This window comes from Equus przewalskii, chromosome 13 (genome assembly GCF_037783145.1).
Source record: "Equus przewalskii isolate Varuska chromosome 13, EquPr2, whole genome shotgun sequence".
Lineage (NCBI taxonomy): Eukaryota > Metazoa > Chordata > Mammalia > Perissodactyla > Equidae > Equus > Equus przewalskii.
The window spans coordinates 70,960,338-70,978,336 of NC_091843.1; the positions used below are offsets into that span (position 1 = coordinate 70,960,338).

Genomic DNA, 17,999 nt, shown 5'->3' on the forward strand with positions numbered 1-17,999 from the left:
TTTTCAGTCTTGAAACCACCACCACCTCCTCTGTGAAATGTTCCCTGATTCAAGATAGAAATCATTTTTATCCACCTTCAAAAGCAATTTATATCACTTTCTGCATCTGCTATAGACATGCATTTATTTCCTCTACTGGATTGTACGCTAGTTGAGAGAAAAACTGAAAGCTCAACTTCAATGACTAAAACAATGCCTAGTACACAGTATGTAATCAAATAGTTTTTGAATAAATTTCACTTCCCATAAAAATGTAGCAATGTTAAGTCATCAAGATTATCAGATTCACATAACTGAATTTAATATCTATTACTCTTTTTTCTATACCACACTTCATGGTGTTGTTTTATAAATTTAAGTACTCATTCTTGTTCCCAACAGTTCCCCTTCTCTCCTGCATCACCAACTTTCTCCTTCTACTGTCACATTTCCAGTAACAAACAGAAACCATGTAACATTCCCCATCTTACAGAAATAAAAGATGCCCCTCCTTTCCTTAACCCCATGCCTCCCCCAGTTATCACCTGTTTCTTGTTTCCCCTTTTAAGTAAACTCCTCAGAAGAACTGTCTGCATTTGCCATCTCCATTTGCTCTCTTTGCATGTTCTCTTGAGCCATCTTCCAACCATCACTCTACTGGGAGTGCTTTTATCAAGGTCACTGGTGAACTTCATGGTGTCAAACCACAATCAATCTCAGGCTTACCTTATCAATTTACTAGTAGCATTTGATATGATTGACTACCCACTCCTCCTCGAAAGTCTTTCTGCACTTGACCTTGGGACACCACTCTTGATTCTCCCTCTATCCACTGGCCACCCCTCTCAGTATCTTTTGCTGGATTCTCCTCATCCTCTCCAGGACTAAATTTTGGTGTCTACTGGCATTTAATCTTCAGACCTCTTCTTTACAGACCTCATGGTCTCATTCCTGCCCTACGCTACTCTTCCCATTCCTCATTACCTGTATTCTTCTTATTTAACGTACTTCAATTTCCATTTTCCTCCAAAAAATTTCTCTTCTTAATCCCAGGCAAAAATACTCTGTACCATTCATTTAGTACATATTAATTATCTTTCATTGCTTCACAAGTAGCCACCACCTACACTTTGAGTTTCTTAATGACATGGAATATATCTTACATGGTTTGTGTATTTTCTTCTCTGTCTAGCACAGGAATTCAATTTATTAATCAATTAGTCTGGTAGCCAGAGCAAAAAGGCAAATAAGCCATAGCATTCACTCCTTCTTCTCAACATTAATGAGTGGCACTGATATCCTTATGCTTCGATATCCTTATGCTTCTGTTCTCTGACCTATGATGATCCTAGTCAGGTTTCTAGTTTTCTGTTTTTGCTTCACCCTCAAACCTAGAGTCTGTGTTTCTAAGCCTGCAATCTAATCTTCAATTTTTAAAATCTCTTTTTTGCTTACTACTTGTTTTTCCAATTCTGACTCTGGGACATACCTCAGTGCTAAATAACACAGCCAAGGGCTTGCTTAGAACCTTCCCTAGAAAGTTAAATCTGGAAAATGAACCACTTTAAAACATATATTGCTATAATATCTGGTTAACTTCCCAGAATACTAGTCAGAGAACTTAAATAAGAGACAGAGAAAGAAAGAAAAGATCAGGAAAAGTTAAGACCAAGATTTAAACAGAAGCAAACATCTTAAAGTTTAACAGGATACCTGAAAATAAGACTCATTTAATCTTTAATATAATCGAAATCATGCAGCTTGCTCACATAAGACATTAGTTTGAAACCTACTCCAAGTACTTTTTGTGCAAAGCAGTACCTTAAAATAGGAAAGAGAATCAAACATTTCTTCAATCTGTTCTGAAGACTGAACAGATAATGATGATATTGGATGAGATGAATTCAAGGAATCTTTCTTCATGGTTTTAAATCGAGCATCTAGGAAATCTTCATACTAGCAAAAAATTAAATAGATTAGGAAATCATGAACAGTATCAAAAGTGAAGGCAAGTCTTGTAATTATTTATAGGAATTAGACTAATTACTATTTAAGGTCATTATAAAAAAAGAACCAGCTTCACTAAACTTTAGAATATACGCTTTAGAAAATGTAGGAAGAGTGTGACATTCACACATATTCCTTAAATTCAAAAATAAAATACTAACCTCCTGGCCACATGAAAAACAGTGTTTCCTAAACAACAGCATAAGGATGAATTAAGACTCTAGTACTAAAGCAACTAAATACCAAATCCAGATATTCAAGATGAATATTCTAAAAAAGGTTAGTGTATATTTTAAAAATAAAATCTGAAATTAAAAAACAAAAATAAAATTGGTCCTTAAGCTGATTTCTCATATATAGTCCAGCTTTTCTATTAAGATAATATACATTTCCCTTAACTGAGGTTCATTTGAAATAAAATATAACTCTCTCACAGAAAGAATTCTTTGACAGCTCAGCAGATTAACTCCCCTAGAATATATGTTAGAAGTTTTTAAACATTCTGGGCACCACCAAGTGGTGAAACTGTATACCTCATTGCTTAATTAAGTAGCATACACAGATTTAGAATACCTTGCTTAGTATTCTAGGTAAAAATTAGTTCCTTATACCACTTGATATTTTTGAACAGACCCTACACAAAATGTCAATTTGAAAGCTCTAAGAGTACTCCTGTTTTGAAGCAGTCTTGAATCATATATTCAGGAAGTTAAAGTCACAGAATTTTAGAGTTGAAAGGACTCTTTACACTTTCCCACCTATTGCTTGAACTGTTCAGCAACATTTGTCATATTATGGTCTACTGTGTCCAAATACCTCTAAGGATAGGAAACATCTCCAGAGAGGCTAACAACATAGTGACAACATTACCATGCTTTCTCTAATAGAATGGTGTTTCAAGTCTTTGAAAATGGTACAAAATATGATTTGTACCTAAAAAGGGCAAACGATTTGTCTGTATCAACCTATGTATCACTGTTATAAGAATGGTCACAATGATAATAAAGAGATAGCATCACTACAACATGTTAATTTTTTTCCTCTTTATACACAGGACAAAAGTCTTGTTTTGTGAAAACAGGCTTTTCAATTCTACTAAATTCCTTCAAGCAGAAGGGTCACATCTATTAAAAATAAAATGTAGCAAAGCAATTTAAAGTGTTCACCTTAATGACAAAGTACAAAATAATTTCACATAATTTCAATTTTCCATGAAATATATCAGTAAACAAAACCATAATTTTCATTGTCAAATCTCAAAAAGCATAGATATCAGTAACAAGGCTCAATTTTATTGGATCCTTCTAGAAACATTTTCATTACTTCAAAGCATAGAAAATACATGACAAATATGACTTGACTATTTTTCCCCCTGGCATTCATAGTAGGCCTAACAAACACTGTACTTACACTGGAGAGATCTTCAAATATTTTTTCCAAAGAGAAATACTCCATGAAAGTAGCGAAACCTTCATTTAGCCATAGATCATTCCACCACTGCATTGTTACCAGATTACCGAACCACTGGGGGGAAAAAAACACTACTAACCAACAAAATATTTACAATCTCAAGAATTTTCTAACGATTGAATTGTCAGATTAATCACCTATAACTGGATTACAGTTACTTAAATATAGTTATTATAGTTAAACTATATTCAAATTAAAGACTTAGAAAGTTGCATGAATTTACTCTGAAAGTAAAACACAAATTTTAACATTTTACCTTAAGTGAATGGGAAAACAAGCAAGAAAGATAATTAGCGTACTTATCAATTTAACACACATACTACATACTAGGTAAACAAAAGAAGTTTTTAGCCACCTCATTAAAAGTGAGATTTCTCAGATAGTGAAATTTTTCTACCTTCTAATATCAAGTTAGTAAGATTATTTTCCATTGTATCTACAACCATCCATGACACATTTTCTATGTGAGAGATTTTCCTACAGTCAGAGAGCCGGTACTTCATGTTTCTCCTCAGTTACCCAAGTAGAGGACACTATTTACATGATTCAAAACAGAACTCGAACAACATTCCTCAGGGAAGCTGGCGTGTATACAAATAAATGAAATCAGAAAGATCTTTAAAAGTCTTCTTTTATGAGGTAGTAAGAAGGAAAAAATTATAGGCGAGGGGTCGGCTCTGGGGCCGAGTGGTTAAGTTTGTGTGCTCTGCTCCAGTGGCCCAGGGTTTTGCCAGTTCAGATTCTGGGCGCAGACATGGCACCACGCATCAAACCATGCTGGGGCAGCGTCCCACATAGCATAACCAGAAGGACCTACAACTGGAATATACAACTAAGTACTGGGGGACTTTGGGGAGAAGAAGAAAAAAAAGAACATTGGCAACAGATGTTAGCTCAGGTGCCAATCTTCAAAGAAAAAAATGATAGGAGATTCTTCTAAAAGGATGTATCTCAAAAATCCCTGATAAAGAGTGGTAACAGAGTACACTACTGTTGTGGAGTCAATTCTGACTCCCAGCAACCCTGTACAGCAGAGCAGATAGCATGTTTAACTTTGTGTTAAAAAAGCAGTATTTTATTATCAACGAAAGCAATACTACAGTAAAAATATGAATTATTATTAGCATCTAAATCTATACTAAAACTCTAGCATATGAAATAGACCACAAGTAGGAGACATAACAGGCTTGGCTGCTAATACCTGATGGGCCAGCTCATGAGCAATGATTTTAGTAACCAGTTTTCTATCCGCCACTGAAGAAGTAGTATTGTCATACAGAAGTGTCTCTTCTCGGAAGGTGAGCAAGCCCCAATTTTCCATTGCTCCTGCTTCAAAGTCAGGAATAGCCACCAAATCTGGACATAACAGGAAAGAAGTGATCAACTTTCCCTCATCTAAGGCACTCCCTAGTTAAATCAAAATATTTTACCCATTGGTTTATCACTGTGAATGAAGAGGCAGTTGAGCTCATTTTATACTTCTAACGAATGGAACCTTCCTTACTCTAGCCTTGCATGCTCTCACCTATCCATCAGCTGAGGAAGACCTGATCAAACTCTTGCAGAGTCACTGTTCCTCTGTCCCTTAGCAAAGGAAGAGATACCTAATTCCTTCACAATGAATCAACTTCCCAGAGGAAGGACAAAGGAGGACAAAGAGCACGGCCAATTCTCTCCTATCTAGGATGTTGAACAGCACTGAAATGCTCTTGCTTTCCCAAGCTCCCATTACTCAGTTTTCATGATTTGAATTAGGAATTTCTTAGAAAGTTAGAATTAGTCAAACTCCAGACTAAGCCCTAAGCAAATTCCCACTTAACACAGCACCTTTGTAATAGCCCCAATAAACTTCTAAGTGTTTTAAGCTCCACGTTCAGATACATTCATGGAATCTAAACAATCTTAACAAATACAATTCCTAAAGCATTAACAGTGTTTCTTATAAAATAACTTTGGCAAAAGTTCTTCCTGAAAAACATTTGCAGAATGAATCTAGGTTATAATGGCAATGAAAATCAGAGATACCATTTGATTCTTACCCAGTTTCTTAAGTGGGTATTGAATTTCAAAGTAGTTTTGATAAAACTCAAGAAGCTTCACAGTTGTTTCCAAGGCATGGTGAACTTGCCCAATCTTTTCTGGTACAGCATATATAGAAACCTAAAGGAAACATGTACAATGTAATGACAGGTACAATTAAAATTACATGATCCTCAGGTGACCATTCTCAAGATTAGTATATTGAGGACTGCATAGAGTTGTATGAGATTTTTCAGAACAGAAAGTCTGGCTTATAGTTCTTTTAGCCCCCGCAGAGTTTATTTAGCAAGTCACTTCCATACATACAACAATGTTCAAAAACTTACTGATTCCTTTTTTTTAAAAGCTAACATCTAAAATAAACTATTTTGGGTCATGTTATAGCAATTTATAAGCATCTGCCCATTTAATTTTATGATACTCTTCTCTTCCTCTCCATTACCTAACAGTTGCCCTTCCTTGCCTATGAGCTATTCAAATTGTGAATTATTTGAAGGACAAAACTAAATTTTCATCCTTTTAGCCTCTATGACAGTTTCTGGTATCAAGCAGGCACTCAATACAGAGGAGTCACATCTTACAAGGAAGTTAGTTCTAAAGTAAACATATGAAGCAGAAAGTGCGTATTTGTTCAAATTACCCTGGAAAAACCTGTGAGAGATCAACACATTCTCTTTCAGTAAGTATGGCACAGCCCGTTTTTCTTCCAGCCTTGGGATAGCTTACTTTTTTCCCAGTTGTTGGTTTGTTTTTATGGACCATGTTGCACAAAAAATAATCATACCCCGCAGAGTGACACACTCGGGGAGTGGCACACAGTAACTAAAACCACCCAAGGGGATGAGAGATAGATAGCCCCCACTGCCCGTTACTCCAGGGTTCACGCTCACTGAGGGGAGGCAGATGCAATCACCCACATTGTTTAGATTGTTATTCTTTCTTTCTTTTTTTAAGTGCATAAGTTAAACAAAATGATGTGACTAATAGTAAATGTCTTATTTAGTAAGTTATCAAAAGGCAAAATTTAAGCAATTATGTTAAAAACAATATTTATTGTTTTTCAATTGATTGGGAAAGAAAGTCCTCTAACATTTTCTTTTCAGTGGTGCAGACAACTAATGTTCTTACAACTGATAATGACTTAGATTCAATGAAATATGGTATTTCATGTTTTATTTCAAGTCATTTTCCTACTAAAATTGATGGACAATAAATTCCTAAAACAGGAAAAAAAAAAAAAGCCCCCTACTCACCTGGGAAAGTGGGATGTGGACAAGACATAGCAGAAAATAAAAACCTCAAAATAAAGATCTTAACAGGTGGGAAACAGAGACTTACTGAATAATTCATCATTTGGACAAAACACAATGGTGAACTCTAATTCCAAATTAATTTCAGTCTCCCACTGAAGGACTGAAAAACTGTGAACAATTTCTAAGAGGTCCAAAAGATTTCAGCTCTTTAGTCTATAGAACATATGCTTTAACCACAGAAACACGGAGGTAATATGGCATAAAAATTAAATGTAAAGAAAAAAATTTTTAAGGAAACAAACAACCAAATGAAACGTACAGTTTCTGTAGTTAGAGTGCCTGGTTCAAATCTCTACTAGTTGTGTGACCTGGAGGAGGTAAGTTAACCTCAGTGCCCTTATCTGTAAAGTGGTGACAAAAGCAGCTCCAATCCTCACAGGGCTGCTGTGAGGATGACATAAGCTAACACATACACAGAACTTACAAGAGTGCCTGACACAATGTAAGTGTTCAATAAATGTTAGCTATCACCATTATTACAAATATCAGTTCCATCAGAAATGGGACAAAATATGTGTGAGTAGAGCATATGTCGCAACTGTTACTGGAAGAGTGAAGTGTCTAAGACTGGAGTTAGCCAATTAAAAATACACGGCTTTCTAAACTAACTATGGAAGAAATTTAACGTCCCACATCATGTGGCCAAGTGTACTTCACCAGCCCAGCACTCTGCCATCTGCAGCCCTTAGTACAGGGCTGTGACCGCAGCTTACTGAATTCAGTCACCACCTGCCAAAGGAACTACAAGCTCATCCTGCTGACATGTGCACTTCCTACATCTTTCCCCTTCCAAAGTCAGTGTTAGTGCTAAAAAAAAAAAAAAAAAAAAGCCTGACATATTCTTTTTAAATCTTGAGCATTTTAAATGACTGTACCAAGATCACTTCGGACTTCAGATAAGTCTTTACTCTCTCTCCCTGTTCTTTCCAGGCATACGTATTTTACGTTATTGTCAACACAATCATCTAGAAGATGCTATCCCAATAGGAACACCATCCATATTCCCCAGATTCCTCCTCAAACATCCTTCTGCCACACACACCATTTAGCCACTCCCATCACCACGTGTGAAAGCACCTTTCCTTAGAGGAAAAGTAGAGGGAGAAAAAGAAGTCTACATGAAACTAAAATCTGACCAAAGGATCAAGTTAGTCCCATTTCCGAAATACAATGATCAGGAAAAAACGTAGTTTGGTCTTTTCTCTTTCCTCCTATTTCTTTTCTTTTTCCTTAAAAGAACATGTGCTATGAGTTCTCACTAGGGATAAATCATCTGGTCATTATAATTATTATCAAGCTTGTTTTAAGAGCAATAGAAGCAGTAAGAAACAAAGAGAGCAACCCAGCTCAACAAAGACAGTCGACCTACCACAAAGTGCTTGCTAAGAGCACCCTACATACTGTTAAATGGAAGTCAACTGGTCCTCAGGCTGTAAGATGTACACTTAAAACTTTTATTGCAAGATCTCTTCGTGGACAACAACATGGACGGACCTTGAGGGTATTAATGTTAAGTGAAATAAGCCAGATAGAAAAAGACAATCTCTGTATGACTCCACTCATAAGTGGAAGTTAAACATGTAGACAAAGAGAACAGATTAGTGGTTACCGGAGGAAAGGCGGGGATGGGGGTGGGCACAAAGGGTAAAGGGGTGCAGCTATAACATGACCGACAAACAGTAATGTACAAGTGAAATTTCACAAGGTTGTAAACTATCATAATCTTAATAAAAAGTAAAAAAAAAAAACTCTTGGTGGGATCTTTGGGAGACTTCTAAAAGACGCAACTTTAAAGACTCATGGTCAGCTCTCAAAGGGGTTCTTTAAGACTAAGGAATAACAGATTTGTTAGGTTAACTTACATCTGTTCCTTAATTTAATAAAAAACAAAAACTAAATAAAACAAAAGCAAATACAAAAACAAACCTCATCCCTCCCAAAAAGGACAATAATATAGCCTGCAAGCTTCATAAAGACAGAAAATACTGGAAGCTTCCAATATGAAGTTTCCTGAAAAACACCAGGTTTCATAATCAGACAGCTGAATATACAAAAAAAGCATAAATTCCTAAGGAAACAAAAAAACAAAACATCAGTCTCAAATCTATCCAGAATAAGTGATTAGACGGCACTTTAGGAGAATGACATAAATCATGTACAATGGTCCTGTCTGGTGGAGAGATACTTCAGGTAGAAATGTTGTTAGTGGAAATTTGGAATTAATTGATATTCCTGGTTGAATATGAATAAATTAAAATTATAACTCCACATGGATAATACTGGTGAAGGTTCTATTTGAATGTTATATAGATATGGTGCCCTATCTAACAACCACTGGATTCTGATTCTACAAATCAGATCTGTCTGGCCTAGAATTTTCTATATAATTTTGGCATTCCTGAAGGCAGGGACAGGTTTAATGAACACTGAAGAGTGGAGAGAAATGATAAAACCAATGTTCCTCTTTCTTTGGGCCTTTAACAACACAATAGTCTTTATCACCGAGCAGGACATGTTTAATAATCTACAGTCAACTTTGACATTTTTAGCTGTTTGGTAAGACTGACATTAGTAAGTAAAGCCCTGCCGTCTTATTCCTGAATCTTGAGAAATAGGCATAATGTGAAATACTACAAAATAGACCCCACTCTAGAGGATACAGCATTTTAGCACAACAAAAATCCTTTGTTAGACTCCAAATCCGAATTTCTGGTCACCATACCTACAGAAGTTATTTATGTCACTTGGTGTGAGAAGCAGCATATTGTGGTAGACAGTACAATTTTGACTATCACTTACTGGCTATGTAATCTTAGGTCAGTTAACCTCTCTGAGACACTGTTTCTTCATCAGCAATATGGAGCTAATGCCTCCCCCTCATTTGGCTTATAAAATGAACAAACGTTTATAAATGAGTGCCTATGACAGTATAACTCCATGCGTGTTAGAGTTTCCCCCCTTTCCTAATAAAAAAAGAGAAAATTAATAAAACAATTGTTCATTTGTATAACAATTTTTTTCAAAACATTTACTACTGGGTACCATTAAAAATGATGAAGATAATTTATATTTATAGACATACAAGGGAGTTCACAATATATCTGCAAATGGAAAAAAGAGAGTGCACTTTCTGTGTGTCTGTATTACTATCTGCCAGGTATTGAACATTTTACAGGAATTTAAAAAATTTGATCCTTATGAGGGCAGGCTAATATAGGCAATAAAGTAGGGGAGCTGTGGAAAGTGAGGTTTAGAGAGGATGATAGAGCCATATGCCTACCCAGAGGCACACAGCTACTAAATTGAATAGGAGGAATTTGATGCAGGTAGACTCCAGAGTCCATGTTTAACCATGTTGCTTCCTCATACATGTAATAAAAAGCAAAAACAAAAACAAAAACGTCACCTGAAACTTCCTCTCTCAATCTCTCCCTCCCTCCATCGTTCTCTCTCTCTCTCTATACATATATATAAATATATGAGAATGAGGTATATATCTGAGCAATGAATAATTCAGCTTGATTAGATGGAAGAATTCACATTGGAGCACCTGGAAATACAGCCAAGTTTCTAAGAGGGCCTTGAATATCAGAATGATGAGTTTGAATGTAAAGTAAGAAGCCAACCCAGCAGTTGAAAGAAAGAGAGAGAGACAGAAGGAGGGACAGAGACACAAAGCAAAAAAGAGAGAGAGGGAGGGACAGAGGGAAAAGAAGAAAAAGCCAAGACTGCATACATTTTAGGATACAATAAAAAGTCCTGGAGGTTTTACATCCAAGAATGTGATGAGAATGACAACAGAGATGTAACTAAAGTGCTATGAAAACATCAGAGAGGGAATGATGAATCCCAACTAGGGAAAGAATGAAAAGCTTCAAGGAGAAGGTAGTATTCAACTGGGTCTTGAAGAAGCAAACTTGACTGTTTTAGATTGGGCTTTTAGCTTTTATCGAGGCAACATCTGAACTAAGGGCTAAATTTGTGATGCCACACTTGAACTGGAACGAATTGAATTTTTTCAGATTTAAACTAGTTTCAACATCCTTTTGAAAGGATCGGTTTGGACTTTCGAAAACACTCTTGGAAAAAAAGGTGACAATCATATTGAGCACTCACTCAACATATAGTCTACATTTACCCTTGAACACTTACTTCTTCAATAGTTGTCCATCTGTTAATGTTGAACATAAAAGCATACAATGTCACTGCTGATAAACAGCCAGATAATCCTTATTTCTAAAGTTACGGGGTAGACATGATTATTTTCCAACAGAAGGAGTTGTATCCTTTTTAAGTAACAAAATAAGAAGATCCAAGTATACTGTGAATAAAATAAACTCTTTAGTCTAGAAAGAAAAACCCAAATCCAACTGAATGTGCTCAAAGGTTGGACAACATTCGCTGGTAGGGTTCAAAAGTATGCAAAAAAGAATTAAAGAATTCCATCATACTTCTATCATGAAGAATCATCATTTTTAGCTTAAAAAAGACCCTTTTCTCCTTCTACATATCAGTATGTGAAAATATTAGCTTTAGTAAGTCTCTACTGAGAAATTAAAGCATAAAATTCAATCAAATGACAAAGAAAAGCAGAGAAGCCTACTTAAAAAATTTTGATAAACTACAGATACATAAGACCCTTAAACAATGTTAGTCATTATGCTAAGATGAAGAAACCTCAATCAGGACTTGCTTTTTAAAAAAGGAAGATCCAACTAACTTTTATAACCTAGAGTTTTTCTTCTAACAATATTTTTATATCTTTTAAGTCTGCTCAATGTTCTAGATTTAGCACTGTCCAATAAAATTTTCTGCATTAAAGGAAATGTTCAATATCTCTAATATCCAGTATGGTAGCCATTAGTCACAAGAACATTTGAAATGTGGGTACTGAGACTGAGGAAGTGAATATAATACACTATAAGTGAGTATAATATAGTATTGTTAACCATAATCACCATACGGTACATTAAATCCTCAGATCTTATTCATCTTATAACTGGAGGTTTGTATTCTTTGATCAATATCTTTCCATTTCCCCCACCCCTCAGCCCCTGACAACCACCATTCTACTTTTTCTATGAGTTCAGTTTTTTAAAACTCCACATATAAGTGAGATCATACAGTATTTGTCTTTCTCAATCTGACTTATGTCACTTAGCATAAGGCCTTCAAAGTCCCATGTTTTTGCAAATGGCAGACTTCCTTCTTCCTCACAGTTGAATACTATTTCATAGTACATAAATACCACATCTTCTTTCTGCATTCATCCATAGACAGGCACTTAGGTTGCTTCCATACCTTGGCTATTGTGAACAATGCTGCAACCAACATGGGAGAGCAGATACCTCTTTGAGATCCTGATTGTATTTCCTTTGGATATATACCCAGAAATGGGATTGCTGGACCATGTGGCAGCTCTATTTTTAATTTTTTGAGGAACCTCCATACTGTTTTCCATAGTGGCTGCACCAACAATTTACATTCTCACCAGGGTCCACTTTTCTCCACATCCTCACCAACATTTATCTCTTGCCTTTTTGATGAGTTATTCTAACAGGTGTGAGGTGATATCTCATTGGGGTTTTGATTTGCATTTCCCTCATGACTAGTGATGTTAAGCACCTTTTCATGTGCCTGTTGGCCATTTGTATGCCTTCTTTGGAAAAACATCTATTCAGTTCCTCTGCCCATTTTTTAATCAAATTTTTTTTTTGCTATTGAGTTGTACGAGTTCCTTATATTTTGGATATTAATCCCTTATCAGATATATGACTTAGAAATATTTTCTCCCATTCCATAGGTTACCTTTTCATTTTGTTGACCATTTCTTTTGCTGTGCAGAAGTTTTTAAATTTTATGTAGTCCCACTTATTTACTTTTGTTCTTGTCGCTTGTGCTTTTGATGTCATATCCAAAAAATCACTGCCAAGATCAACGTCAAGGACTTTCTCTCTATGTTTTCTTCTAAGAGTTTTACAGTTTCGGACCTTACATCTAAGTTGTCAAGCCACTTTGAGTTAATTTTTTGAGTGGTGTAATATAAGAGTCCAATTTCATGTTCTACATGTGATTATCCAGTTTTCCCAGCACCACTTATTGAAGAGACTATCCTTTCCCCACTGATTATTCTTGGCTCCCTTGTCAAATATTAGTTGACCATATATACGACGGTTTATTTCTGGGCTCTTGATTCTGTTCCATTGGGCTATGCATCTATTTTTAGGCCAGTACCAGAATATTTTGATTACTATACATACTGTTTTGATTACTACAGCTTTGTAGTATAGTTTGAATTCAGGAAGTGTGTTGCCTCCAGCTTTGATATTCTTTCACAAGATTGCTTTGGCTATTCAAGGTCCTTTGTGGTTCCATACACATTTTAGGGTTTTTTTTTTCTATTTCTATGAAAAATGTCACTGGAATTTTGATAGGGATGGCACTGAATCTAATGATGGCTTTGGGTAGTATGGATATTTTAACAATATCAATTTATCCAATCCATGGAGATGAGATATCGCTCCACATATTTGCATTTTCTTCAATTTCTTTCACCAAAGTCTTATGGTTTTCAGCATATAGATCTTTCACCTCCTTAGTTAAATTTATTCCTAAGTATTTCATTATTTTTGATGCTATTGTAAATGGAATAGTTTTATCTCTTTGTTCAGTTATTTCATTGCTAGTGTAAGGATACAGAACTGATTTCGTTATGTTGATTTTATATCTTGCAACTTTACTGAATTCGTCGATTAGTTCTAACAGTTTTTTGGTGGAGTATTTAGGACTTCTTTTTTATGAGATCATATCTTATGCAAATAAAGACAAATTTCACTTCTTCCTTTCTGATTTGGATGCCTTTTCTTTCTTTTTCTTGCCTCATTGCTCTGGCTAAGACTCCAGAACTATGTTGAATAAGAGTAGTGAGAGAGAAGGCATGCTTGTCTTGTTCCTGATCTTAAGAGGAAAAGCTTTCAATCTTTCACTGTTGAGTATAATGTTAGCTGTGGGCTTGTCATATATGGCCTTTACTATGCTGAGGTACATTCCTTCTATACTCAATTTATTGAGAGTTTTTATCACGAAAGGACGTTGTATTTTGTCAAATGCTTTCTCTGCATCCATTGAGATGATCATATATATTTATATTTCGTTCTATTAACGTGATATATATTTACTGCTTTGCATATATTGAAAGTTTCTTGCATTCCAGGGATAAATCCCACTTGGTCATGGTATATGATCCCTTTAATGCACTGTTGAATTGAATTGAGTGTGCTAATATTTTGCTGAAAATTTTGTGCACAGACATTTACTGCATCTATATTCATCAGGGATATTGATCTGCAGGTTTCTTTTCTTGTAATGTCCTTATTTGGCTTTGATATCAGTGTAATGCAGGCCTTGTAAAATGAGTTTGGGAGTGTTCCCTCCTCTTCAATTTTTTGGAATAAAAATTATAATAAATATATAAAAAAGAATAATTGGCATTAATTTTTTTTTAGTGTTTTGTAGAACTCACCAGAGAAACCATCTGGTCCTGGGCTTTTCTTTGTTGGGAGGTTTTTGATTACTGATTCAATCTCCTTGTTACTGATCTGTTCAGATTTTTTATGTCTTCATAACTCAGTCTTGGTAGGCTGAATGTTTCTAGGAATTTATTTATTTCTTCTAGGTTATTCAATTTGTTGGTCTATAATTGCTTATAGTCTCTTAAGATCCTTTGTATTTCTGTAGTATCAGTTGTAATGTGTCCTCTTTCATTTCTAAATTTGAGACTTTTTTTTCTCAGCCTAGCTAAAGGTTTGTTAATGTTGTTTATCTTTCCAAAAACCAGCTCTTAGTTTTGTTGATCTATTGTTTTTCTAATATTGATTTCATTTATTTCTACTTTGTTATTTCCTTCCTTCTGCTGACTTTGGGCTTAGTTTGTTCATTTTCTAGTTCCTTGAGAAGTCAGGTTGTTTATTTGAGATCTTTCTTTTTTCTTAACGTAGGCATTTATTGCTCTAACTTTCACTCTTAGAACCGGTTTTGATGCATCCTATAGGAAGCATAAAACACATTACAGTACAGGCAGACCTCATTTTGTTGTGCTTCACTTCACTGTGCTTTGCAAATATTGTGTTTTTTATAAGACCCTCCACCAGCAGAAGATTACAACTCACTGAAGGCTCAGATGAGTTAGCAATTTTTAGCAATGAAGTATTTTTAAATTAAGTTATATACATTGGTTTTTTTAGACATAATGCTATTATACACTTAACAGACTATGTATAGTGTAAACATAACTTTTTCTTTTTTTTTTTTGAGGAAGATTAGCCCTGAGCTACCTGCTACCAATCCTGCTCTTTTGGTGAGGAAGACTGGCCCTGAGCTAACATACGTACCCATCTTCCTCTAGTTTATATGTGGGACACCTACCACAGCACAGACTACCAAGCGGTCCCATGTCTGCACCTGGGATCCGAACTCACGAACCCTGGGCCGCCGAAGCAGAATGTGCACACTTAACCACTGCACCACCAGGCCAGCCCCTAAATATAACTTTTATATGCACTGAGAAATCAAAAAATTTATGTGACTCATTTTATTGCAATATTAGCTTTACTGCAGTGATCTGGAACTGAATCTGTAACATCTCGGTGGTATGCCTGTATTAGAATATTCTGAATTTGACTATATACTCAACTTTACCAGTATGCTGTACATTTTCATACATTTCATGTTACTAATTAGCATCCTTTCATTTCAGCTGAAAGAACTTTCAGCATTTCTTTTAAGGCAGGTCTAGTGGTAATGGACTCCCTCAGCTTTTGTTTGGGAAAGTCTTTATCGCTCCATTTCTGAAGGATAACTTTGCTAGATAGATTATTCTTGGTTGGCAGTTTTTTTCTTTCAGCACTTGAATATATCATCTGATTCTCTCCTGGTTTGTAAGATTTCTGCTGAGAAATTCACTGATAGACTTATGAGATTCCCTTGTAAATTACAAGATTCTTTTTTCTTGCTTTTATGATTCTGTTTGATTTCTGAACATTTTAGTATAATGTGTTTTGGAGAGGATCTCTTTAAGTTGAGTTTGTTTGATAACCTATGAGCTTCACGAACTTGGATATCCAAATCTCTCCCCAGATTTGGGAAGTTCTCAGTCATTATTTATTTAAATAAGCTTTCTGCCCCCTCCTCCCTCTGTTCTCCTTCTGGAGCTCCAATAATTTGCAAATTGTTTCTTTTGATGGCATCCCATAAATCACACAGGCTTTATTCACTCTTTCTCCATCCTTTTTTCTTTGTTCCCCTCTGACTGGATAATATCAAATTTCCAGTCTTCTAACTCACAAAATTCTTTCTTCTGCTCGATCCATTCTGCTATTGATGCTCTCTAGTGTACTTTTCACTTCATTTCTTTATTTTTTTTAAAGACTGGAACCTGAGCTAACATCTATTGCCAGTCTTTTCTTTTTTTCCCTTCTTCTTCTTCTCTTCCTCAAAGCCTCCCAGTACATATTTGCATATTCTCGTTGCAGGTCCTTCTAGTCGTGCCATGTAGGACATCACCTCAGCACAGCTTGATGAGTGGTGCGAGGTCTGTGCCCAGGATCCAAACTGGCAAAACCCTGGGCTGCCGAAATGGAGTGTGCAAACTTAACCACTCGGCCACAGCACCAGCTCCCTCACTTAATTTCTTATATTCTTTAGCCTCTGAATTTCTGTTTGGCTCTTCATAAAGTTTTCTATATCTTTGTTAAATTTCTCATTTTATTAGTGTATTATTGCTGATTTCACTGAATTGTCTTTCTGTGGTTTCTTAAAGCTCACTGAGTTTCCTTAAAATAGCTATTCTGAATTCTTTATTGGGTAAATCATAGATCTCCATGTCTTTAGGATCCATTACTGGAAGATTATTCTGATCATTTGGTGGTATCAGGTTTCCTCAATTTTTCATGTTCCTTGAAGTTTTACATTGCTGTCTTCGCATTTGAAGTAGCAGCCACGTTCTCCAGTTTTAACTAACTTCCCTCTCCAATGTATCCAAACTAATGTTTTTTCGTTCCAACAGTGTGCTAGAACCTTTCTGCTGGAAAACTGGACTTCCACAAAAGCCCTCTTGTCTATATCTAAGACGGTGTTTTTCAGGCATTCCCAGACCATAGCCAAGGAGGCTGCCACTGCAGGGTCTACAACTGGGACCAAGGTGTGTATGCCTAATACCCAATGTATGGGTGGGCAAGACTCTTCCCAAGTCCTTTGGCATATAGTGCTGGATCCCACAGATCCACAACGGCACTTTTTTCCATGGACAGATGCCAAAATGTTATTGTCGGGGTAGGGGGACATGAATAATGGACATCTTATTCAGCCATGATGCTGTCATCCAATTTTAATTAATTTAAATTTAAATAGTCACATAGAGCTAGTGACCACCATATTGTACATTACAGTTCTAGAAGCTTTAATATATACATATTGTCATATTGGAATTCTCTTGTAAAGGTAAAATTAAAAGAAACTTGAAAATTATTGACTTTCAGGTATTAAATTAATAACACTAAATAACAGCTAAGCAAAAAAAGTAACACTTTTTGTATAAAATGTCATAGTTGTGATCCAAAAGCTTGTTTTCCTTCATAAAGCAGTTACCAGAAATACTTAAGCAAGAATTTCTCTTAACCTCTTGCGAAAGAGGCTTTCAAGACAATTACAGCAACATACCAGGGTTCCATTTATGTCCTGACTCAGGTTCTTCATCTCCCCCACAACAAAAGCAACCAGGTAAGTGCTCATCTTCACACTCTCGGAAAACTCATCCTGAACAAGTCCATTTTCCATAATGACTGATGATTTCTACAAACAAAGGGGAAAAGATACGAGTTCTGTTAACTATGGGAATAAATGACAGTGACAAATTGAGAAACTGAAAATTCAAATAGGAAATAAGTACTGAAGCTGTTGGCATATTTTAACCTGTCAGCACAAATTTCTGAACAGAGCATGGCCCTTAGTTTCAGTGTGTTCTACTATCCTTCAGCATGAGGACATACTGAGTACAGTGAAACATCCTTGAGGAATTTTTTGTCTCAAAAGATGGCTTTAAATAAATGCAAGTTAGAGACAGTAAGTAAGAGTGGTTCTGTTTCCCCCCTTTAAAACACCACCAAAAACAAAATCCTTCCTTATGATCTGGAG

General features: G+C 35.8%; 1 protein-coding gene across 19 annotated transcripts in view; it reads right to left on the minus strand.

The window, feature by feature from the left end:
• The window catches only part of LNPEP (leucyl and cystinyl aminopeptidase), a 107,435-nt gene that overhangs the window by 48,324 nt on the left and 41,112 nt on the right, over positions 1–17,999 (minus strand). For all 19 annotated transcript variants that reach the window (XR_011525253.1, XR_011525256.1, XR_011525258.1 and 16 more), the window contains exons 4-8: positions 17,526–17,657; positions 5,496–5,616; positions 4,658–4,812; positions 3,397–3,510; positions 1,801–1,935 (exon numbers count right to left, since the gene is read on the minus strand). Coding sequence is in view for 8 of the 19 variants with exons in the window: in XM_070569614.1 (XP_070425715.1) it covers positions 1,801–1,935; positions 3,397–3,510; positions 4,658–4,812; positions 5,496–5,616; positions 17,526–17,657 (657 nt within the window). In the remaining 11 variants the exon portion in view is untranslated. The remainder of the gene's footprint in view (positions 1–1,800; positions 1,936–3,396; positions 3,511–4,657; positions 4,813–5,495; positions 5,617–17,525; positions 17,658–17,999) is intronic.